General features: G+C 44.3%; 2 protein-coding genes and 2 pseudogenes across 2 annotated transcripts; all 4 read right to left on the bottom strand.

The window, feature by feature from the left end:
- Positions 1–11,196: 11,196 nt before the first annotated feature.
- LOC147442075 (short-chain dehydrogenase/reductase SDRA-like) lies at positions 11,197–11,797 on the bottom strand. The gene is made up of 3 exons (XM_086529579.1): positions 11,763–11,797; positions 11,602–11,659; positions 11,197–11,502 (listed from the first exon to the last, which is right to left on the bottom strand). Exons 1-3 carry the CDS (start codon positions 11,795–11,797, stop codon positions 11,197–11,199), a joined length of 399 nt encoding a protein of 132 aa, XP_086385705.1.
- A 4,170-nt stretch (positions 11,798–15,967) lies between these two features.
- LOC147442074 (tropinone reductase-like 3) lies at positions 15,968–16,749 on the bottom strand. The gene is made up of 2 exons (XM_086529578.1): positions 16,484–16,749; positions 15,968–16,244 (listed from the first exon to the last, which is right to left on the bottom strand). Exons 1-2 carry the CDS (start codon positions 16,747–16,749, stop codon positions 15,968–15,970), a joined length of 543 nt encoding a protein of 180 aa, XP_086385704.1.
- A 2,756-nt stretch (positions 16,750–19,505) lies between these two features.
- LOC147442073 (tropinone reductase-like 3) lies at positions 19,506–20,264 on the bottom strand (annotated as a pseudogene).
- Positions 20,265–21,331: 1,067 nt separating this feature from the next.
- Positions 21,332–22,106, bottom strand: LOC147442072 (tropinone reductase-like 3; annotated as a pseudogene).
- Positions 22,107–25,531: the final 3,425 nt, after the last annotated feature.

Genomic DNA, 25,531 nt, shown 5'->3' with positions numbered 1-25,531 from the left:
CTTGTATCCAATTTTGAAGACCAAGGTAGAGTTAAAATTCCCATCAACATTTGAGGAAGCACGTGAGGTGGCCATGGTCAAATTCAAGAAGTTAAATTTTCAAGCACATAGAACAAGGGACCTAAATGAAGTCATTGAGAGGGATTCTTTACCAAGCATGGGAGCACAAGTTAGGGGCTCTCTTGCCCAAACTTCACAAATAGGGGAAGGATCACAACAAGAGATCTTGCAAAGATTAACTCAACAACTAGAGAGTCTCACCTTGAATCTAGTGCAGGGCCTACCCCAACAACGACAACCAAGAGAAGGGAATCGCAATCAACGACGTCAAGCACAAGAGTTGAGATGCTGGAATTGCAACGAAGTTGGTCATGGCATGTATAATTGCCCTCACCCTCGAAGGCTTCCAGGGGACATATACCCTCCTAGACCCCCTCCGCTCATGGTGCAGCAAGAGCATGCTCAAGCCCCGCAAATTCTTCGTCGACCACCACCACCTCCAGTGGCAAACATCCCTCCTGTCCCACCAGTGGAGGAAGAGAGAGGAGTAAACGTCATAAAGCTGGAAGAGGAGATAGAGGTGAGCCCTATACATTTTGATGTTATGCCAGCAGAAAAGCGCACAAGAGCACACAACAAGGATGAAGAAACAAGGAATGAAGAGTCAGAACCTGCAAGGAAGGAGAGGAAGAAAAAGTCAAAGAAGGAGGAAGGAGACAAGAAGCAGAGGTCAAGGCGAAGGGAGATCGGCATCAACGATTTTCCATTAGGAAAGAATATGGAACCCTACAACATCTTAGAAGATTTGCAAACTCAAAAGCCCAATATTTCATGGCCTCAACTCCTACATCTATCACCCAAGGTAAGAAAGCACTGGTCCAAACTTGTAAGCACAAGACTCCCAAGAAAGAAAGAAAAGTTGACAGTAAAGGCATTGACTTCAAAGCCACAACAAGATGTGGAACCTATTGTAGATGCTTATGTAAGGGGTAGGAAGGTATCCAATGTGTATGTTGATGGTGGAGCACAAATGTGTGTGATCACGGAAAGAGCCATGAATAGACTAGGGTTTGAAATCACTAAATCCTCTAATTGTCAAGCTAGGCTGACCAACAATGCAAGTGTGAAGTGCCTAGGGATCATAGAGAATGTAAAATTTTCTGTATGTAATATAGATGCACATGTGGACATGTATGTTATGCCAGCCAAGGGGGAGGGCTATCCCATCATCCTAGGGAGGCCTTGGCTCATTGCTCTGAATGCAGATCAAAAATGGGGACGAGGACAATTGATTCTCAAAAAGGGGCAACATGTAGTATATGATTGGCATGGAGGAAAGCAACTCGACATCAACTATGAGACCACAGTTGATGAAGAAAGTGAAGAGAGTTTTGGCTCAAGCGACGAGGAAAGCTCAACCACTACATCCAATAGCGAAGAAGAATCATCTTTGGAGGTAATGGGAATCATCTTCAACACATCAAAAACTCCATCAATAGAGGTTGACCCAACAAAGGAGCAAACAAAGGATGACAAAGGTGACCACAAGCACTTTGAAGACTTTGAGAGGATGCTTGCAAAAGATCTTACCCCTGAGGAGAAGCGGTCCTACATCGATATGCTCAAGAGGTATCCCAATTTGTTTATCACTGATTACTCACAAATTAGAGGTGTGGATGTTATAGAGCATGGCATAGAATTAAAACCAGGTACTAAACCTGTACCTCAAAAGCTAAGGCGCCTAGGAAAAATACAACAAGAGGCACTTTTGACAGAGGTTAACCGACTCCTCAAAGCTAGTTTCATTTACCCTGTGTCTAACTCTGAGTGGGTGTCCCCAATTGTAGTAACCCCTAAAAAGAACGGAAAATGGAGGGTCTGTGTTGACTACAAACCGCTCAATGCTGCAACAAAGAGGGATCATTTTCCTCTTCCTTTCCAAGATGAAATCTTAAACGAAGTAGCACGCTATGAATGTTACACAGTGTGTGATGGGTATTCAGGGTATTTTCAAATCAGAATAGCAGAAGAAGATCAGTTAAAAATCACTTTCATCACACCTTGGGGTTGCTTTGCCTATAGAGTGATGCCATTTGGGCTCACAAATGCTCCTAGTACCTTTATAAGGTTTACAACTCTTGTCTTTCAGCCCTTCTTTGGAAAGTCAATTAGGGTTTTTATGGATGACTTTTGTATCTATAGTAGCCAAAGACTTCATTGCCAAAAAGTTGAGGAGGGGCTTAGGAGGCTTCATCAATTTGGGGGACAGCTTAATCCTGAGAAGTGTCACATTGCAGAGTCACAAGTGGTATTACTAGGTCATGTGGTTTCTTTGCAAGGAATTCAAGTGGATCCATCAAAAGTAAATGCTCTCTTGTCACTACAACCACCAACAACAACCAAGGAGCTCATGACTTTCAACCACAAAGTAAGGTACATGTCTCATTTCATTCACCTTCTAGCGGAATCTATTGCACCTTTGCACAAGCTAGCAAACAAACCCACATTTGAATGGAGAGAGGAACACGAATTATGCTTTACTGAAGTAAAGGGTATTCTCAACTCTCTTCCAACAATAATGCCACCAAATCCAAAGGATACATATTACATCACGCCAAGTGTAGGAATGGAGGCCATCGGTGTAGTTCTCATGCAAAAAGACCCAAAAACATGCTACATGAGGCCAGTATACTTTGCAAGCAAAGTCATGACCGCTGCAGAGAAGGGCTACACCGATATGGAGAAGGTGGTATTCACAATTATGTTTGCGGTAAGAAAGTTCCGATCATATCTCTTACCTGCACCATTTGTCATTCTCACCATGGAAAACAATTTACCATATGTTGTGCAACACATGAGCCTCTCATCTAGGATAGCCAAATGGGTTCTAGAACTTCAAGAGTTTGAATACACTTTTCTTGTGGAAGATAGCACAAGGGCAGGTCTTGCAGACATTCTCACATACAAAGTGAGAGAAAGGAAAGAGTCACCAAAGGCAGGAGACAAAGCTACACCACAAAATAATGAGGAGGAGATGGACAATGCACACATTTTGTGCTTTGATGGAGCTTACCGACGACAACACGATCAGGCAGCAGGGGGGGTTCTTATTCTAAGTCCACAAAGGGAAGTTCTTGTTAAGAAAGGTATCACCTTGGAAAATGTTCATTCTAATAATGAGGCTGAGTATGTCCCCTTAAAGTTGGGGCTTGAAGAATGCAGAAAACTTGGCATCGAAAGACTTATAATAAGAGGTGATTCCTTACTAGTTATTAGGCAAATCCAAGGGATATGGAAGTGCAAGAACCCTACTCTAGTGGAGTGGCTTAGACAGGTAAAGTCTTTGATAAAGAACTTTGAAGCTAGACAGGTACAGCATGTTGTGAGAACCCTCAACAAGGAAGCAGATTATCTCGCCAATGAGAAACTTCAGATCATGGTGGGAGGTGTGAAGCTCTACGAACCAAAGTACCAAGGCCAAGAGGAATTGAAGGACATCATATTTTTCCTCCAAATTGGTGAGTGCCCTAAACACTTGGATAAAGTGCAAAGGCATAGGTTGGTAAAAAAGGCAACTCCTTACCAACTCATAGGAGATGATCTGTATCATAAAGGGAAAGATTTGGTGCTAAGAAGGGTGCCCTCTATTCAAGAAATAGAGAGAATCCTCTTTACATGCCATGATGATGTCTGTGGGGGTCATTTTTCTCATGATATTACAAACAGGAAGATTTTGCAAGCAGGGTTTGTTTGGCCAAGTCTACACCGTGATGTCCAACATTGGTGTAAGTCATGCAAAGGTTGTCAGATTGCTGGAAATCGACGACTCACTTACGAACCTCGAGTTCCAATAATTTCGTATGGTCCTTTTGAGAAGTGGGGTGTGGATGCAATAGGCCCCTTACCTCGCACATCTACCGGGAAGGTCTTCATCATTGTGGGAGTAGATTACATGACACGATGGGTGGAGGCAGCAAGTACAACACGAATTACAGCCAAGGAGGTATCAAAATTTATCTTTGATCACATATGCAGTAGATTCGGCACACCATTAGAGATTTTGTCAGATCGTGGTCCAGGGTTTAGAGCAGAGCTCCTAGATAATCTTTTGGCAAAGTTAAAAGTCAAACATTTTCATTCTACACCTTACTACCCTCAGTGCAATGGGTTGGTTAAAAAGGTGAATGGAATGATATGTAAGATCATTTCTAAGCAGGTTGCAGATCGACCAAACAATTGGGATCGTCATTTGACCGCAGCTCTATGGGCATACATAACATCTTTCAAGGTATCCACTCAATTCACTCCTTTTCATATGTGGACAGGAGGCACTCCTTCCTATTGAGGTGGAGATTGCAAGCCTACGCATTCTCTCACGGGGAGCAAAGAGGCCAAAAGAAGCTTTGCAGGAAAGAATTTTAGATCTTCAACGACTTGAGCTTGATAGAGAAGAGTCCATCGACTATTACATTGCCCAAGCCACAAGCCAAAGGGACAAAATCAACAAGAAGCTCAAGGGGAAAGGATTGAAGGAAGGTATGTTGGTTCTTCGCTATGATAACCGACTTGATACTCGACTTGACAAAAAGTTTCTGCAAAGATGGGAGGGACCTTTTATGATAAAAACAAAGTTTGGGAATGGTAGTTAGAGATTAGCAGATTTATCAGGAAAACTCCACAAGACCAGAGTCAATGGATGGAGATTAAAGCCCTACTTTCAACGTATCAATCCGTTGATAGGAAGTCATCTACCTACATCGTCTAAGCTCCAAATTGGCATGGCTCCCTTCGGCTTGGCAAATGCTCCACCTATTTTTAAAGCTTTGATGTGCAAAGAAGAACCAGCCTTGGAATCTCAACATACCCAAGGCAACCCTCCCATCTCCGATTTATGGGATTGAGGTAATGAAAAGCAGGTCTAATGGAGTAAAAGAGTGTATATCACTCCTCCTGTTTTTAGAAAAAAAAAGAGAAAAAAAAAAGAAGAAAAGAAGAGAAAAAAAAGGAAAAAACTCTTTTGTTTCATCTAGGAGCATGAATGATCCTAGATGAAGGGGGAGGGCTAATATGAGTAGCGTTAAATGGTAACCTTGCAATTGAACTACATTTCTACTCAAATGTATATATTTTTTATCAAAGTTTTAACCTAGTGTTCATTCGATCTTTCCGTAATAGCCTTTTTCCATACAAGCACCTTACCCTTCTTAGATCTTTATGCATTTACATCATATTTCTCTCTTCATGCTAAATGTAAAAAGTAAACTTAATTCTACTCTCCTAGTTTTTTTACTGCATATTCTTTTAAATAATTACCTTTACTAATTTAAATAGCTATTTACATCCCATAATTTGTAAATAAATAATTTATGGGCACTTATCTTACCCATCTTCTCTCACGGGTAGGGTTAACCTTGTAGGCCTTCCCTTCCCCACCACTATGTGACCCAACTCTTGGATCATTTACTTGTGTTGGTCAACAAATCTTAAATATAATGTATATCCCCAATAAATCAAACTTTATTGGAGCCTACCTCATTTGTTTAAGGTGGATTCTCTTTTGAAAAAAGCATGCTACACCTTGGATGCATGCTAAAGGGCCCCCTACAAGGAGACTTGGTTCAAAAGGTGTTTTGGATGCATCTTGAACGCCTTAGCTCGTGGGTATACTTGAGGAACACTCCAAAATCAGCTTAAACACTTTGAGAAGGTCAACTTTGCCTTTTACAGCACCCAATTCTGAGTTACAGACTGAAAGTTATGGTGAAAACAAGGTGCTGCGGACACTGTTACTGCAGGTCAAAGTTACAATCAGGTAAACCACAAAGGTGAAAAGTTTTCTTGACTTCTCCAACATTCTAAAATACCAATGGGGAGTTAAAAACCACTTGCATGTGGAGGGGTCGGCTCAAGATGCTTCCAGAGACACAACAAACAGGATGGGGACACTCTGCAGGAGCCACTGGAGGGACATCATGATGGGGCCCACATACATTATCAACCCTTATGGAGCCTCCATGACTTAAAAGGCTATTTTTAATGAAAAAATAAGTCCCTTATTTTCATAATTGAAGGAATGGTCAAAAGGGAACCTAACTATGGTTAATTACCTACCATAGTCAAGTTTAACCTAACCCAAGGTCTTGTACAACTATAAAAAGGCCCTTTGGCAAGCACAAAAACACACACACCTACTCCATTGCTGTAAATAAGCTCCTCTAAGGTTAGGGAAGCCCTAATCTCTCTCTCCTCTTGTCTCCCTATCCATTTCCTAAGCTCGTTATCATAAGCGGCACCATAGAGAGAGTATCAATATGCTATTGCTACCATTCTCTTGCAAACATTTCTCTTACCATACTCATCCCTAAATAAGGATTATAGATTCTATATGAGAGCAAGGATATCAAGTTCAATGATCTATCTCATGGTTTGATCAACAAATTGTTGCAATTGGGGGGTCGTCTTCACACTTTTGCTCTAAACGCATGTAAAATTGGTAAGCATATCTTGGCAGCTTCTCATATTTTGTGCTCATTGGGTTGCTTGTTTGTTGAGAAAGTTTTTTGTGCAGCATGGTGTCTATTTGCTTGGATTCTCTCCTTATGTTGTGTGTAAGTAAGTCTTGGGGCTGCATAGATGGAGAAGAGCTCTCTATGCATGCCGCCTTATGTGTGTAAGTAGTCTCTTCTTTTGGGAAAGGAAAGGAGTTGTCAAGTATTTGTGCATTATGGTGTTTTGAGTTTTGAGCTTTTGTGCTTGCTTTTCTTAGAAGTATATGAGCACTAATATGGTGAAGGTCAATCTTTGCATGTGAGTTTGTGCAGTGTTCAAAGGGATTGCTTAAGGAGTGTGTGTTGAATGGTTGAAGGGCATTTTGTGTTGAAGCACATAAGGAAGGTGTGAGTGTGTGTGTGTGTTGTATATGGTTTGTTTTTTGGTTTCCTTCTTTCTCCATAAAAGAGGGTGGTGCCGCTAAGAAATATGCGTGTGTAGGGTCTCACGGAGTGGTTGTCTGGTGGGAGCCTTGAGTTGAGCCCCATCTCAAAAAATCCGCTCTCACTACATAGCAAGCTCCCACTTGTCGATGTGCTCACATGTCTTTGCCTCTTTATACGTAAGAGGTTCTCCTTCATCTGTCAACATAATGTAATGCAAAGAGGGATCATATTTGCTCACAGGCCGTCTTTGGCGAGTAGATTGCCTCACCCAATGATACACATTATCCGGAAATGGGTTTACATTAGGTGGCATGATAAAATCATCAACAATGGGCTGTTGTACATCATTTTCAGCACCATTTTCAGCATTGTTTCGCGGCTGCAAATGCCCTTCAGGAGCCTCAATTTAGTGCCCAGCATCTTCTAGCTCAAACACCACTGGATCATCTACATTTTCAGCAGCCACATGTGGTGCATCTTGAGGGTCAATAATAGGCCTAATAGGTGGCTGGTCATGCTGAAATTTGACCCTTTTATGGTCATGCTTTGAGGCACAATTGTTTTGAAGCAGCCTTGCCTCATTAAAAACAACATCCTGGCTGCGTACAACCCTTTTGAGCTGAGGTAACCAAATTCTGTAACCCATTTCACCTTCTTCACCATATCCCATGAAAAGGCCTTTAATAGACTTCGCATCTAGTTTACTCCTCAACTCAGGTCTAACATGCACAAAAGCCTCGCAACCAAATATGCGTAAGTGATCATATAAAGCAGGCTTGCCAGACCAAACCTCTTCAGGGATGTCACCTTTCAAAGACATGTGAGAGGACTGATTGCATATATGGACTTCAGTTTTCAAAGCTTCTCCCCAAAATCCATGAGAGAGATTAACTGTGGACAACATGCATCTCACCCTCTCACAAAGTGTCCTATTGAATCTTTCAGCCACACCATTAGAAGAGGGGATGTATGACACAGTAAGCTCACTCTTAATGTCCAAATTTTCACAAAATTTGTTAAATTCAACACTTTTGAACTCCCCCCATTGTCCATACGCAAGCATTTTAGCTTTCTACCTGTTTGGGTGGTCCTCAAATGCATGAAATTTCTTAAACGCAGCAAAGGCTTCATCCTTAGATTTAAGCAAATAAACCCAAATTTTCCTAGAATGATCATCAACAAAGGAGACAAAATAGCATGCACCTCCCATAGATTTAGTAGGCATGCTACATACATCAGAATGTACAAGATCAAGCACACAAGATTTACGAGAGACACCGCAGTAATAAGAACGCTTTACTTGCTTGCCATATTGACATTTATTACAAAAGTCAAGCTTTGTGCCTGTAGCATCAAGCTTATTCAAAGTACAAAGCTTAGAAAGGCCCTTTTGGCTCATATGGCCAAGCCTCAATGCAATAAACTTGCCCAACACGGCCTTTCCATGCATGCAGTCCCTTTCTTTGTGCCCTTTACAATCAGCCTTGCGCCTTTAGTCATTTTCCATGATCCTCTCTCAAACAAGATGTTGTAACCATGCATATCCATTTGACCAACAGAAAGCAGACTCTTCTTGATTCCCGGCACATATCTAACATCATGCAAGACAAGCTCATTTGTGCCATCTATGGAAAGATGCACAGTGCCAATACCTTAAATGGAACATGCATGATTGTTTCCAAGGTATACATGGCCATGCTTGCCTGCATCAAAAGTAGAGAAACACTCCTTGATAGGAGTCACATGAAATGAAGCACCGAAATCAACTATCCAAGTCTGGAATAATGCATCATTGACTGTCAACAAAGCATAAGATCACTCTTGGTGATCTCCATGTCCTATGAATGAACATTAAGAGAGGTATCAAGGTCATAAGCATCATCATCTGACAAAGTGGCACACAAGATGTCCTCTACATCTGACAGCTCCTCAATCACAACACTAGAAGCCACATTGGCCTTCTCTTTGTCCTTTGAGCTATCCTGTGTATCTGTCTTGACTTCCTTCTTCTCTTTCGTTTTGTCTCCGCCATTCTTTTTCCGTTCTAACTCGGCTTTATAGTACCTGCAATCGGGTTTCTTGTGACCTTTCCTATCACATTGATAGCAAGTCACATCACCCTTGCCTTTGCTAGCATTTGCCCTTTCCTTACTCTTACTCTTACTCCTTTGTGCATAGACATTCTTCTTCACTGTCCTGCTTCTAACCATGTTGGTAGAGCTGCCTTCCTCTCCACTTGCTTTCCTCCTGATTTCCTCATTCAACATAGAACCCCTAACACCATCAAAGGTCAAATTGGGATTATTGGACAATGTAACCACCAATGTTTCCCATGACTCAGGTAAGGTCATAAGCAAGAAGACAGCTTTCAACTTATCATCAAAAGGAGGCAAGCCTAAATCCTGTAACTGCGACAAAATACCTGCGAACAACGACAAGTGCTCTGCAGCGCTCTTGGACTCATCTAGTTGCATGCCAACAAGTTTTCGCATCAAATGCACTTGGTTGACAGGCATTGTATTCTCATACATTCCCTTTAACTTCTCGCACATATCAAAAGCACTTGTGAGACCTTTCACATTAATGACTGTCTCATCGGTCATGGTTTAATGTATGTAATAGCCTTCTTGTTCAGGCTAACCCGTGCTTTATCCGTCATATTCTGTGGCTTTACTTGTTCAAGTGCCTCTTCACAATCCTTAAGAAATAGGATTCTCTGGATCCTGTCTTTCCAAAGGTCGAAACCTGTTCCATCGAACCTCCTAATCTCGAAGAGATTCTTCACATCCGAAGAAGATGAGGCCATAGTTGCACGAATAAGAGGGCTAATACGCTGAACCGGAGTATAGCCTCACAGAGGTGTGCACTACAGCTCCAAATAGTCACAGGAGCAATTTGGAGCAAAATAGATCGATTTAGGCACAAAAAACAATTTCTGAAATTTATACGCAAGAAATTTCAGCGAGTGAATTTGTGCTCAAAAACAACAATTTTAGTTGTTTTTAGCATCACAGAACATACATAAGACTAATGCACAGCCTTTAGAAGCATGTATGAGCAAAAGCCCCAATTTGTAGCATCAAATTGCATAAAAATGAGCCACAAATGGTCATACATAGCCAAAACTTGTCAAATGCGCGTAGATTGCATCAATTTGCACTTTCCCCAATGTAGTCGCATCATAAAAACACTTGCAAAAACCTGCGTAAATCTGAAATTTGCTGAAAACACCTGTTTTGGGACCTGTTTTTCGGCAATTTCAGTGTTTTCGGGTAGCGGGGACCTAGCAAAGATGTTCCCACACATTAATACATGATTTGCAAAACCTGTATTTTGCTGTCATAACCTGTAATTTGCTGATTCTGACCTAATTTCAGCCTGTTTTAGATCAATTTGAATTGTTGGGAGCTCTCTAGTGTCTGGGGACGAGTCCTTTGGGGATGAAATTGCAAAATCTCACGTGAAAGTTGACCTCCTTGGCTGTAAATCAGTGTTTGCAGGTTTGGGAGCAAACCCTAATTTGGCTCTGATACCAGTTGATGAGTGCGCGACGGTGTGTGCAAGTGATAGAGCATGCGAAGAAGTGCAGGGCTTGAGCTTTGGAGTGGGGCAAAGGCTTGCAGAGCAGGGAACGCTAGGGAACGAAGAGAGAGTGAGACAGAGTGAGCGCACGATTTTGAGAAGGAGAAGATTAGAAAGAGTTATTTTCTAATCTCTTCCCTTTATTATAAAGTATAGGACCAATTTTAAAGTTAGTGGCCAAGTTCAATGTGAACTTGGCCAAAGGTTAATAACCTTTAAAACTATACACAAAGGGGGCCATTTGGGCCTTTATCCCAACATCCTCTAGGGCTGCGTGAAGTCAGCATGGCACATCCTCTAGCTTCATGACAATATCAGACTTCTAGTTGTGAGCGTGGCCAAAACTTTAGGGGTCGACAATCGACCGTGGCAACATGGATATGCATCTTAACCTGCAATTGAGGCGTGCGCACTTAAACCAAGTGCATCTCGAGGCGTGCACACTCAGGCCTGCATGTGCCATGGATGCTTGCTGGTTGCGCCATGTCGAAGGCAACTTGAGTCTACTTGCATGCTTGTTCGTGCCTACTTTGATTTACTGCATCTCTCTCTCTCTCTCTCTCTCTCTCTCTCTCTCTCTCTCTCTCTCTCTCTCTTTCAAAGAACTTATCAAATTAAGAATTTATCTGAACGCTCGATTTACAGCAACTCTGCATGTAGCAATGAATTCCTAAATGATTTACAACCTAGATGGTATACCACCACTAACTGGTAGAACTTCCCCAGTAATATACGCCCCATCATCCGAAACTAAGAAGGGTACAACTGCAGCCATATCATCAGCCTTATCAAATCTATCTATCGAAGTATGCGATTTCATTTCCTCTTTAATCACTTTGTGTTGAAATATGAAATCCGAGAGGTGTGTGCGCACAAAGCCAGGAGCGACACAATTCACTCCGACATTGGGTGCAAGCTTTGAGGTGAGGGCCTTGGTTAGAACCAAATAAGGCAGTCTTTGTGACACCACACATTGCAAGATGTCCTTGAGAATTGTAGCCAGTTATAGAAGAGATAAGAATTACCGACCCGCCTTCTGCTAAGTGTGAAGCTGCCTCCTATCTCAGAAGAATGATTGCCTTACCATTGATATTCCATAACTTGTCCAATGCTCCCTCTGAGGATCTGTTGAGGACTCACTACTGCATTTGTCACAAAGATATCCAATCGTCCAAATTTACTTGATAAGATTCTTCCTGTGATCAGCATTCTTGACATGACATGCCATCCCCAACACATGAATACCCAACTCTTTTGTGATTGTACAGCCTCATCAACATTTTTCTGCCTTCGAGAGGAGATGACAACAAAAGCTCTTTCAAGACCGAGCCGGCGGGCAATGGCGTAGGCAATGCTCTGCGTGGAGGTAGTCACCACAACCACCTTTCCCTTGAGCTCTCTCGCATAGCCATGGATTGCAAAATAGAACTCGACTCTGCACCTCATTGCCACTCTCTCTCTCTCTCTCTCTCTCTCCCCCCAATGTTTCTGACAAAGTTGTGTTTATTCAGTAGTTTTGAATATGATCGGACTCATGCAATGAGAGGTTGGTGACATGGAGGTGGTCCATGCACGCGGAGGACACACAAACACATTTGATTAAAAATGGCATACATGAGATCATAGAGGTCGGTTGCATACAGTAGTCTTGGGGCCAGCTTCGTAATCAGGGATGTATTTGCCCTCGGCACCATTTGGGCGTTTTGACTCTTGAGGGGCTTTTTCAAGTAACATAAACCAGCCTCATTCTTTTAGATAGAGAGAGAGAGAGAGAGAGAGAGAGAGAGAGAGCAGCTTGCATCATAGCTTGGAGCCAACCTTATCCTTCTTCCTCTTTGCATCTACCATAGCCATGCATCGACTGTTGACCTTTTAGTGGATGTGAGCTTCATGCACATTGTTGAGTTCAAGCTCTCTCTCTCTCTCTCTCTCTCTCTCTCTCTCTCTCAGCTCGCAGTGCAGCACGCCACAGAGCTCTCTCTAATGGCTCTCTTATTCAGCTCACAACGCAGGAGGCCACAGAGCTAACAAAGCTCACAGAGCTTTCTCTATAACTCTCTCATTCGGCTCACAAAGCTCTAATCTCTAGTCAGATCGCAGAGCTCTTTGCATGCCTCTCTCTCTACCTCTCGCATCCGCCAAAAACAGCCCAGACCTTCTTGGCTCTGCCCAAGTTCGGCATATCCCGCAATTAGTGCATTCCAAGAGGAGACGACATGCAGGAATGAAAGCTTCTCAAGCATTTTTTGAGCTTTATGGAGTGCACCCAATTTGGCATATATACGTCAACCAAGGCAGTGCGAAGCACCTTTCAACAATCCCTGACTAACAATATCATCGTGATTTCTTTTGCCCATATAAGAGTCTTAGTAATGACAGATGCCTTCAAGGTGCAAGGATGTACATGGTTGCACTTGGAGAGATACCCTTCAGCTGAAAACATCCCAAAATTCCTGACCCTGATCCACCCTTGCCTTCAAGATGCAAGCGTATGTGATTGCATCTGGGGAGACACCCTCGCTTCAAACACGCCAAAAACAGCCCAAAGCTTCTTGGCCCTGCCCTGACCCTTGCCTTCACGATGCAAGCGTATGTCATTCCGCTAAAAACAACCTAGACCGTCTGGGCCCTTTCCAAGTTGGGCATATCCCGCGCCGAAAACAGACCACAGCTTCTTGCCCCTGCGCGGACCCTTGCCTTCAAGGATGCAAGCGTATGTGATTGCAACCCTCGCATCACATCCACCAAAAACAGCCGAGACAGTCTCCAAGTTGGGCATATCCCACAATTTGTGCACTCCGTGAGATAGCAATTGCGGATTTGAAGCTCGTCCAGCACTTGTTGTGCTCTGAGAAGTGCAACGCACTTTGCATACATACTAAATAAAATATTGCCTAAGTATGTATTCTGTTCAAGTAACCTACTATTACGAATATCAGCATGTATCCTACTCCCTTCAAGATGCAAGGTTATGTGATTGCATCTCGGGAGACACCCTCTCTTTGTATCTGTTAAAAACAGCCAAGAGCTTCCTTATCCTAACCATATTGGACATATCCCGCAATAAATGCACTCCATGAGAAAACAATAGCAGATTCGAAGCTCATCGAAGACTTTGTTGTGCTCTAAGAAGTGCAACGCACTTGGCATACATAATGACTAAAATATTGCCAAAGTATTTGTTCTTTTCAAGTAACCCACTATTACGAATATCCTCGCTTTGCATCCGCCAAAAACAGCCCAGAGCTTCTAGGCTCTGCCTAAGTTTGGCATATCCCGCAATGAGTGCATTCCAAGAGACGACATGCAGGAATGAAAGCTTCTCAAGCACTTTTTGAGCTTTATGGAGTGCACCCCATTTGGCATATACACATCAACGAAGGCAGTGCCAAGCAACTTTCAACAATCCCTGACTAACAATATTATCGTGATTTCTTTTGCCTATATTAGAGTCTTACTAATGCCAGATGCCTTCAAGGTGCAAGCACGTACGTGGCTGCATTTGGAGAGATGCCCTCTCTCTGCATCAGCTGAAAACATCCCAAAATTCCTGACCCTGATCCACCCTTGCCTTCAAGATGCAAGCGTATGTGATTGCATATGGGAAGAGACCCTCGCTTCGCATTCGTCAAAAATAGCCCAGAGCTTCTTGGCCCAACCCGGACCCTTACCTTCAAGATGTAAGCATATGTGATTGCAACCCTTGCTTCGCATCCGCCAAAAACAATCTAGACTGTCTGCAAGTTGGGAATATCCCGCAATCACTTCATTCCATGAGACAACAATTGCAGATTCCAAGCTCATCCAAGAGTTGTTATGCTCTGAAACGTGCAACACACTTTGCATAAACAATGACTAACGTGTTGCCTAAGTATGTGTTCTTTTCAAGAGGCAAGCGTATGTGATTACTTCTCAGGAGACACCCTCACTTCGCATCCCGCGAAAACAGCGTAGAGCTTCTTGAACCTGCCCAAGTTGGGCATATCCCGCGATAATGCATTGCAAGAGACGACACTTAGGAATGAAATCTTCTCAAGCGCCTTTTGAGGTTTATGGAGTGCACCACATTTGGCATACACGTCGACCAAGGTAGTGCCAAGCAACTTTCAACAATCCCTAACTAACAATATCATCGTGATTTCTTTTGACCAAATCAGAGTCTTGTGTAATGCCAAATGCGTTCAAGCGGTGTAAGTGTATGTGGTTTCACTTGGAGAGATGCCCTCTCTTCTCTGCATCTGCTGGAAACAGCCCAAAATTTCTGACCGTAACCCACCCTTGCCTTCAAGATGCAAGCTTATACGATTGCATATGGGGAGAATCCCTTGCTTCGCATTTGCCGAAAACAGCCCAGAGCTTCTTGCCAGGCTACCCGGACCGTTGCCTTCAAGATGCAAGTGTATGTGATTGCAACCCTCACTTCACATCCACCAAAAACAGCCTAGACCATCTCCAAGTTGGGCATATCCCACAATTAGTGCACTCCATAAGACAACAATTGTAGATTTGAAGCTCATCCAGGACTTCTTGCGCTTTGAGAATTGCAGAGAACTTTGCGTTCATACTGACTAACATATTGCCTAAGTTAGGCATCAAAGTTGGGAGCAAATAGCATACATATAGCACAAGCATTGGTTTCATGCCTTGCTTGGGGATGCCACACATGAAGTAGTAAGTTTCCCTTTTTACCCAGGTTATCTCTCCAAATGCAATGACGTACACTTGCACCCCTTGAAGGCATCTGGCATTACACAAGACTTTGCTTTGTGCAAATGTTGTGCACTCCAGAAAGCTCAAAAAGTGATTGAGGAGCTTTCATTCCTGGATGTCGTCTCTTGGAATGCACTGATTACGGGATATGCCCAACTTGGGCAGGGCCAAGAAGCTCTGGGTTGTTATTAATGGATGGAAAGTGAGGGTATCTCTGAGATGCAATCACATACACTTGCATCTTGAAGGGAGTAAGATACATGCTGATATTCGTGATAGTAGGTTAGTTGAAAAGAACACAATCTTTAAGGGCAAGGGAAGAAGGATGCAGCACACGTCAAATAGGCAACTCCTCTTGGGCTGCATGAAGTGAGCATGGCACATCCTCTAGCTTCAGGACAGTATTGGGCTTCTAGTTTTAGGCATGGCCAAAACTTGAGGGGTCGACAATTGACCGTGGCAGCATGGATATGCATCTAAACCTGCAATTGAGGCATGCGCAGTTAAACCAACTGCATCTCGAGGCATGCACACTCAGGCCTGCATGTGCCATGGATGCTTACTGGTTGCTCCATGTCGAAGGCGACTTGAGTCTACTTGCATGCTTGTTCGTGCCTACTTTGATCTCTCTCTCTCTCTCTCTCTCTCTAAAAAAAAAAAAAAAAACTTATCAAATTGAGAATTTATATGAACACTTGATTTACAGAAAATCTGCATGTTGCAATGAATTCCTTAACGATTTACAACCTAGATGGTATACCGCCACTGGCTGGTAGAACTTCCCGAGTAATATACGCCCCATCATCCGAAACTAAGAAGGCTACAACTGCAGCCATAGCATAAGCCTTATCAAATCTATCTATCGAAGTGTGGCGTTTTATTTCCTCTTTCATCTCTTCGTGTTGAAATATGAAATCCGAGAGGTGTGTGCGCACAAAGCCAGGAGCGACACAATTGACTCGGACATTGGGTGCAAGCTTTGAGGTCAGGGCCTTGGTTAGAACCAAATAAGGCAGTCTTTGTGACACCATACATTGCAAGATGTCCTTGACGATTGTAGCCAGTTATAAAAGAGATAAGAATTACCGACCCGCCTTCTGCTAAGTGTGAAGCTGCCTCCTATCTGAAAAGAATGATCCCCTTACCATTGATATCCCATAACTTGTCCAATGCTCTCTCTGAGATGCTCAGAACAGGATCTCTTGAAGGACTCACTACTGCATTTGACACAAGGATATCCAATCACCCAAATTTACTTGATAAGATTCTTCCTGTGATCGGCATTCTTGACATGGCATGCCATCCCCAACACATCAATACCCAACTCTTTCTGTGATTGTACAGCCTCATCAACATTTTTCTGCCGTCGAGAGGAGATAACAACAAAAGCTCTTTCAAGACCAAGCCGGCGGGCAATGGCATAGACAATGCTCTGCGTGGAGGTAGTCACCACAACCACCTTGCCCTTGAGCTCTTTGGCATAGCCATGGATTGAAAAATAGAACTCGACTCTGCACCTCATTGCCTCTCTCTCTCTCTCTCTCTCTCTCTCTCTCTCTCTCTCTCTCTCTCTCTCTCTCTCCCCCCCCCCCCCCCCCCCCCCCCCCCGTGTTTCTGACAAAGCTGTGTTAATTCATGAATATGATCGGACTCATGCGGTAAGAGGTTGGTGACATGGAGGTGGTCCATGCACGTGGAGCGCGCACACACACACAACATGATAGGAAAATGGCATACCTGAGGTCATAGAGGTCGGTTGAATACAATCGTCTTCGAGCCAGCTTCGTAATCAAGGATGTATTTGCCCTCGGCACCATTTCGGCGTTTTGACTCTTGAGGGGATTTTTTAAGTAACAAAAATCAGCCTCCTTCTTTTGGAGAGAGAGAGAGAGAGAGAGAGAGAGAGAGAGAGAGAGAGAGAGAGTAGCTTGCATCATAGCTTGGAGCCAAGCTTATCCTTCTTTCTCTTTGCATCTACCATAGCCATGCATCGACTGTTGACCTTGCAGTGGATGTGACCTTCATGCACACTGTTGAGTTCAAGATCTCTCTCTCTCTCTCTCTCTCTCTCTCTCTCTCTCTCTCTCTCTCTGTTAGGAAATAAGACGTAGCTAAATAGATAATTGAGTAGATTACTTAATGGAGAGAGACAGATTTACATACACGAGATTATAGAGTAGAGAGAGAGAGAGAGTACACACGATATACGTGGTTCACCCAATGTGGGCTACGTCCACGGGAAAGCAGCCACTCAATGGCTTTAGTACTTCAAAACAAGAAGTAATTTACAAAGGGATTATACCCTTAATGGATCTCCCTCCTTGCTTCACTCTCACCACCTCACACTCACCTTGTTGCATCAACTTCACACTATGAAATGTGTGTAGAAATGGCCTCCTTTTATAGGCCAAAAGGGCTGCCCTCTCTTATGAGAGACAGCCATGTGTAGCCGCCCTTGTGCGAATAAGTCCAAATCGGACCCTCCAATCCGCCCATGTGTGGCCGCCCTTGAGAAGACAAGTCCGCTTTTGAATTCGGCCACCGGCCATTGAATTCGGCCACCGGCCACCGGCCATTGACTTCCGACCACCGGCCATCGGCCATTGACTACCGGCCACCGGCCAACTGACCGGTTGTTTTCCGACCACTTTCCGGCCGCCGTCCGGCCATAATATTTCGGCGAAAAAGAATAAAGTTGCCCCTGATTCTTGTCTGTGAAAATTTTGGTTTCCGGTGAGTGATTTTCCTTCACGCACGATGGCTTCTCCTCATAACGGGGGCCTTACAAATGTGCGCTTTTACCACAGAAAATTACAAGGGTAAATCAGGCTCCATACTTAACACTCTCTCTCTCTCTCTCTCTCTCTCTCTCTCTCTCTCTCTCTCTCTCTCTCTCTCTCTCAGCTCGCAACGCAGCAGGCCACAAAGCTCTCTCTACCAGCTCTCTTATTCAGCTCGCAACGCAGCAAGCCACAGAGCTCACAGAGCTTTCTCTCTACCTCTCTCATTCGGCTCACAGACCTCTACTCTCTAGTTAGATCGCAGAGCTCTCTGCATGCCTCTCTCTTTTCCTCTCTCCCTCTTTATCGTGTGCACATGAGCTTCTCTCACTTTTGGCATTTACCCTTCATCTCGCAGCTTGCACCACCTGTAAAGGGCACTCCTCTCCGCCCTCTCTCTGCATCAGCTGAAAACATCCCAAAATTCCTGACCGTGATCCACCCTTGCCTTCAAAATGCAAGTGTATGTGATTGCATCTGGGGAGACACCCTCGCTTCACACTCGCCAAAAACAGCCCAGAGCTTCTTGGCGCTGCCCTGGCCCTTGCCTTCAAGATGCAAGCGTATGTGATTCCGCCATAAACAACCCAGACCATCTTGGCCCTTTCCAAGTTGGGCATATCCCGCGCCAAAAACAGACCACCGCTTCTTGCCCCTGCCCAGACCCTTGCCTTGAAGATGCAAGCGTATGTGATTGCAACCCTCGCGTTACATGCGCCAAAAACAGTCGAGACAGTCTCCAAGTTGGGCATATCCCACAATCTATGCACTCCGTGAGACAACAATTGCGGATTTGAAGCTCGTCCAGGACTTGTTGTGCTATGAGAAGTGCAACGCACTTTGCATACATACTAAATAAAATATTGCCTAAGTATGTATTCTTTTCAAGTAACCTACTATAACGAATATCAGCATGTATCCTACTCCCTTCAAGATGCAAGGGTATGTGATTGCATCTCGGGAGAGACCCTCTCCTTGTATCTATTGAAAACAGCCAAGAGCTTCCTCACCCTAACCCTATTGGACATATCCCGCAACAAATGCACTCCATGAGAAAACAATTGCAGATTCGAAGCTCATCCAAGACTTGTTGTGCTCCAAAAAGAGCAACGCACTTTCCATACATACTGACAAAAATATTGCCCAAGTATATGTTCTTTTCAAGTAACCTATTATTATGAATATCAGAATGTATCCTAGTCCCTTCAAGATGCAAGGGTATGTGATTGCATCTCATGAGACACCCTCGCTTTGCATCCGCCAAAACCAGCCCAGAGCTTCTGGGCTCTGCCTAAGTTTCCCCGCAATCAATGCATTCCGAGAGACGACATGCAGGAATGAAAGCTTCTCAAGCACTTTTTGAGCTTTATGGAGTGCACCCCATTTGGCAAATACACGTCAACCAAGGCAGTGCCAAGCACCTTTCAACAATCCCAGATTACCAATATCATCGTGATTTCTTTTGCCCATATTAGAGTCTTACTAATGCCAGATGCCTTCAAGGTGCAAGCAGATACCTAGATGGTTTACCGCCACTGACTGGTAGAACTTTGCGAGTAATATACGCCCCATCATCCGAAACTAAGAAGGGTACAACTGCAGCCATGTCATCAGACTTATCAAATCTATCTATCGAAGTGTGAGATTTTATTTCCTCTTTGATCACTTCGTGCTGAAATATGGAATGCGAGAGGCATGTGCGCACAAAGCCAGGAGCGTCACATTGAGTGAAATCTTTGAGGTGAGGGCCTTGGTTAGAACCAAATAAGGCAGTCTTTGTGACACCATAGATTGCAAGATGTCCTTGAGGATTGTAGCCAATTATAGAAGAGATAAGAATTACCGACCCGCCTTCTGCTAAGTGTGAAGCTGCCTCCTATCTGAGAAGAATGATCGCCTTACCATTCATATTCCATAACTTGTCCAATGCTCCCTCTGAGATGCTCAGAAAAGGATCTGTTGAGTATTCACTACTGCATTTGAGAAATAGATATCCAATCGCCCAAATTTACTTGATAAGATTCTTCGTGTGATCGGCATTCTTGACATGGCATGCCATCCCCAACACATCAATACCCAACTATTTCTGTGATTGTACAGCCTCATCAACATTTTTCTGCCTTTGAGAGGAGATGACAACAAAAGCTCTTTCAAGACCAAGCCGGCGGGCAAAGGCGTAGCCAATGCTCTGCGTGGAGGTAGTCGCCACAACCACCTTGCCATGGATTGCAAAATAGAACTCGACTTTGCACCTCATTGCCTCTCTCTCTCTCTCTCTCTCTCTCTCTCTCTCTCTCTCTCTCTCTCTCTCTCTCTCTCAGCTCCCAGCGCAGCAGGCCACAGAGCTCTCTCTACCGGCTCTCTTATTCAGCTCGCAATGCAGGAGGCCACAGAGCTCACAGAGCTTTCTCTCTACCTCTCTCATTCAGCTCACAGAGCTCTAATCTCTAGTCAGAGAGATCTCTGCATGCCTCTCTCTCTACCTCTCCCATTTGCCAAAAACAGCCCAGACCTTCTTGGCTCTGCCCAAGTTCGGCATATCTCGCAATCAGTGCATTCTAAGAGGAGATGACATGCAGGAATGAAAGCTTCTCGAGCACTTTTTGAGCTTTATGGAGTGCACCCCATTTGGAATATATACGTCAACCAAGGCAGTGCCAAGCACCTTTCAACAATCCCTGACTAACAATACCATCGTGATTTATTTTGCCCATATAAGAGTCTTAGTAATGACAGATGCTTCAAGGGGCAAGGATGTACGTGGTTGCACTTAGAGAGATGCCCTCTCTGTGCATCAGCTGAAAAAATCCCAAAATTCCTGACCCTGATCCACCCTTGCATTCAAGATGCAAGCGTATGTGATTGCATATGGGGAGACACCCTCTCTTCACACTCGCCAAAAACAGCCCAAAGCTTCTTGGCCTTGCCTTGACCCTTGCCTTCAAGCGCTTCTAGTTGTGCACGTGGCCAAAACTTGAGGGGTCGACAATCGACCGTGGCAACATGGATATGCATCTCAACCTGCAATTGGGGCGTGCGCACTTAAACCAATTGCAGCTCGAGGCGTGCACACTTAGGCGTGCATGTGCCATGGATGCTTGTTGGTTGCGCCATGTCGAAGGCGACTTGAGTCTACTTGCATGCCTGCTCATGCCTACTTTGATTTACTGCATCTCTCTCTCTCTCTCTCTCTCTCTCTCTCTCTCTCTCTCTCTCTCTCTCTCTCTCTCTCTCTCTCTTTTTAAAAGACCTTATCAAATTGAGAAATTATTTGAATACTCGATTTACAGCAACGCTGCATGTAGAAATGAATTCCTAGACAATTTACAACCTACATGGTATACTGCCACTGGCGGGTAGAACTTCGCCAGTAATATACGCCCCATCATTGGAAACTAAGAAGGCTACAACTGCAGCCATAGCATAAGCCTTATCAAATGTATCTATCAAAGTGTGCAATTTTATTTCCTCTATCATCGCTTCGTGTTGAAATATGAAATCCGAGAGGTGTGTGCGCACAAAGCCAGGAGCAACACAATTGACTCCGACATTGGGTGCAAGCTTTGAGGTGAGAGCCTTGGTTAGAACCAAATAAGGCAGTCTTTGTGACACCATACATTGCACGATGTCCTTGAGGATTGTAGCGAGTAATGGAAGAGATAAGAATTACTGACCCGCCTTCTGCTAAGTGTGAAGCTGCCTCCTATCAGAGAAGAATGATCGCCTTACCATTGATATCCCATAACTTGTCCAATGATCCCTCTGAAATGCTCCGAACAGGATCTGTTGAAGGACTCACAACTGCATTTGACACAAAGATATCCAATCGCCCAAATTTACTTGATAAGATTCTTCCTGTGATCGGCATTCTTGACATGGCATGCCATCCCCAACACATCAATACCCAACTCTTTCTGTGATTGTACAGCCTCATCATCTGCCTTCGAGAGAAGATGACAACAAAAGCTCTTTCAAGACCAAGCCGGCAGGCAATGGCGTACACAATGCTCTGCGTGGAGGTAGTCATCACAACCACCTTGCCCTTGAGCTCTCTGGCATAGCCATGGATTGCAAAACAGAACTCGACTATGCACCTCATTGCCACTCACTCACTCTCTCTCTCTCTCTCTCCCCGTGTTTCTGACAAAGCTGTGTTTATTCAATAGTTATGAATATGATCGGACTCATGCGGTAAGAGGTTGGTGACGTGGAGGTGGTCCATGCACGCGGAGCGCACACACACACACACAACATGATAGGAAAATGGCATACCTGAGGTCATAGAGGTCGGTTAAATACAGTCGTCTTTGAGGCAGCTTCGTAATCAGGGATGTATTTTCCCTCGGCACCATTTTAGTGTTTTGACTCTTGAGGGGCTTTTTTACGTAACAAAAATCAGCTTCGTTCTTTTGGGGAGAGAGAGAGAGAGAGAGAGAGAGAGAGAGAGAGAGAGCAGCTTGCATCATAGCTTGGAGCCAAGCTTATCCTTCTTCCTCTTTGCATCTACCATAGCCATGCATCGACTGCTGACGTTGCAGTGAATGTGAGCTTCATGCACATTGTTGAGTTCAAGCGCTCTCTCTCTCTCTCTCTCTCTCTCTCTCTCTCTCTCTCTCTCTCAGCTCGCGTGTAGCAGGCCATAGAGCGCTCTCTACCGGCTCTCTTATTCAGCTCGCAACGCAGGAGACCACAGAGCTCACAGAGCTTTCTCTCTACCTCTTTCATTCGGCTCATAGAGCTTTCTCTCTAACTCTCTCATTCGGCTCACAGAGCTCTAGTCTCTGGTTAGATCCTAGAGCTCTCTGCTTGCGTCTCTCTCTTTCTCTCTCTGCCTCTTTATCCCGTGCACATGAGCTTCTCTCACTTTGGGCATTTAGCCTTCATCTCGCAGCTTGCACAACTTGTAAAGGGCACTCCTCTCCGCCCTCTCTCTGCATCAGCTGAAAACATCCCAAATTCCTGACCCAGATCCACCCTTGCCTTCAAGACGCAAGCGTATGTGATTGCATCTAGGGAGACACCCTCGCTTCAGCCCAAAGCTTCTTTGCACTGCCCTGACCCTTGCCTTCAAGATGCAAGCGTACGTGATTCCGCCAAAAACAACCTAGACCGTCTTGGCCCTTTCCAAGTTGGGCATATACACCACGCCAAAAACAGACCACCGCTTCTTGCCCCTGCCCAGACACTTTCCTTCAAGATGCAAGCGTATGTGATTGCAACCCTCCCGTTACATCAGCCAAAAACAGTCGAGACAGTCTTCAAGTTGGGCATATACCACAATCTGTGCACTCCGTGAGACAACAATTGCGAATTTGAAGCTCGTCTAGGACTTGTTGTGCTCTGAGAAGTGCAACGCACTTTGCATACATATTAACTAAAATATTGCCTAAGTATGTATTCTTTTCAAGTAACCTACTATTACGAATATCAGCATGTATCCTACTCCCTTTAAGATACAAGGGTTTGTGATTGCATCTCGGGAGACACCCTCTCTTTGTATCTGTTGAAAACAGCCAAGAGCTTCCTCACCCTAACCGTATTCGAAATATCCCGCAATAAATGCACTCTATGAGAAAACAATTGCAGATTCGAAGCTCATCCAAGACTTGTTGTGCTCTAAGAAGTGCAACGCACTTTGCATACATACTGACTAAAATATTTCCCAAGTATGTGTTCTTTTCAAGTAACCTATTATTAAGAATATCACCATGTATCCTACTCCCTTCAAGATGCAAGGGTACGTGATTGCATCTAGGGAGACACCCTCAATTTGCATCCGCCAAAAACAGCCCAGAGCTTCTCCGCTCTGCCTAAGTTTGGCATATCCCGCAATCAATGCATTCCAAGAGACGACATGCAGGAATGAAAGCTTCTCAAGCACTTTTTGAGCTTTATGGAGTGCACCCCATTTGGGATATACACGTCAACGAAGGCAGTGCCAAGCACCTTTCAACAATCCCTGACAAACAATATCATCGTGATTTATTTTGCCCATATCAAAGTCTTACTAATGCCAGATGCCTTCAAGGTGCAAGCACGTATGTGGCTGCATTTGGAGAGATGTCCTCTCTCTGCATCAGCTGAAAACATCCCAAAATTCCTGACCCTGATCCACCCTTGCCTTCAAGATGCAAGCGTATGTGATTTCATCTAGGGAGACACCCTCGCTTCCCATTTGTCAAAAACAATCCAGAGCTTCTTGGCCCTGCCCGGACCGTTACCTTCAAGATGTAAGCATATGTGATTGCAGCCCTCGCTTCGCATCTGCCAAAAACAATCTAGACCGTCTCCAAGTTGGGCATATCCCGCAATCACTTCAATCCATGAGAAAACAATTGGGCATCCGCAAAAACAGCCCAGAGGTTCTTGACCTGCCCAAGTTGGGCATATCACGCAATTATTGCATTCCAAGAGACAACACCTAGGAATGAAATCTCCTCAAGCACCTGAGTTTTATGGAGTGCACCACATTTGGCATACACGTCCACCAAGGTAGTGCCAAGCACCTTTTAACAATCCCTGACTAACAATATCATCGTGATTTCTTTTGCCCAAATCAGAGTCTTGTGTAATGCCAAATGTGGTTTCACTTGGAGAGATTCCCTCTCTCTACATCTGCTGGAAACACCCCAAAATTCCAGACCCTAACCCACCCTTGCCTTCAAGATGCAAGCTTATACGATTGCATATGGGGAGAATCCCTTGCTTCGCATTCGCCGAAAACAGCCCAGAGCTTCTTGCCAGGCTACCCGGACCCTTGCCTTCAAGATGCAAGTGTATGTGATTGCAACCCTCGCTTCGCATCCACCAAAAACAGCCCAGACTGTCTCCAAGTTGGGCATATCCCACAATTAGTGCACTCCTTGAGACAACAATTGTAGGTTTGAAGCTCATCCAGGACTTGTTGTGCTTTGAGATTGCAGAGAACTTTGCATTCAAACTGACTAACATATTGCCTAAGTAGGCGTCAAAGTTGGGAGCAAATAGCATACATATAGCATAAGCATTGGTTTCATGCCTTTCTTGGGGATGCCACATATAAAGTAGTAAGTTTCCCTTTTTACCCAGGTTATCTCTCCAAATGCAATGACGTACACTTGCACCCCTTGAAGGCATCTAGCATGACACAAGAGTCTCATATAGGCAAGAGAAATCACAAAAGGTGCTTAGCAATGCCTTGGTCCATGTATGCCAAATGTTGTGCACTCCATAAAGCTCAAAAAGTGATTGAGGAGCTTTCATTCCTGGATGTCGTCTCTTGGAATGCACTAATTGCAGGATATGCCCAACTTGGGAAGGGCCAAGAAGCTCTGGGTTGTTAATAATGGATGGAAAGTGAGGGTGTCTCTGAGATGCAATCACATATGCTTGCATCTTGAAGGGAGTAGGATACATGCTGATATTCGTGATAGTAGGTTAGTTGAAAAGAACACAATCGTTAAGGGCAAGGGAAGAAGGATGCAACACACGTCAAATAGGCAACTCCTCTTCGGCTGCGTGAAGTGAGCATGGCACATCCTCTAG

Source organism: Adiantum capillus-veneris, chromosome 14 (genome assembly GCF_014529385.1).
Source record: "Adiantum capillus-veneris isolate H3 chromosome 14, ASM1452938v2, whole genome shotgun sequence".
NCBI classification, from domain to species: Eukaryota; Viridiplantae; Streptophyta; class Polypodiopsida; order Polypodiales; family Pteridaceae; genus Adiantum; species Adiantum capillus-veneris.
This window is presented reverse-complemented; position numbering and strand designations above follow the sequence as displayed.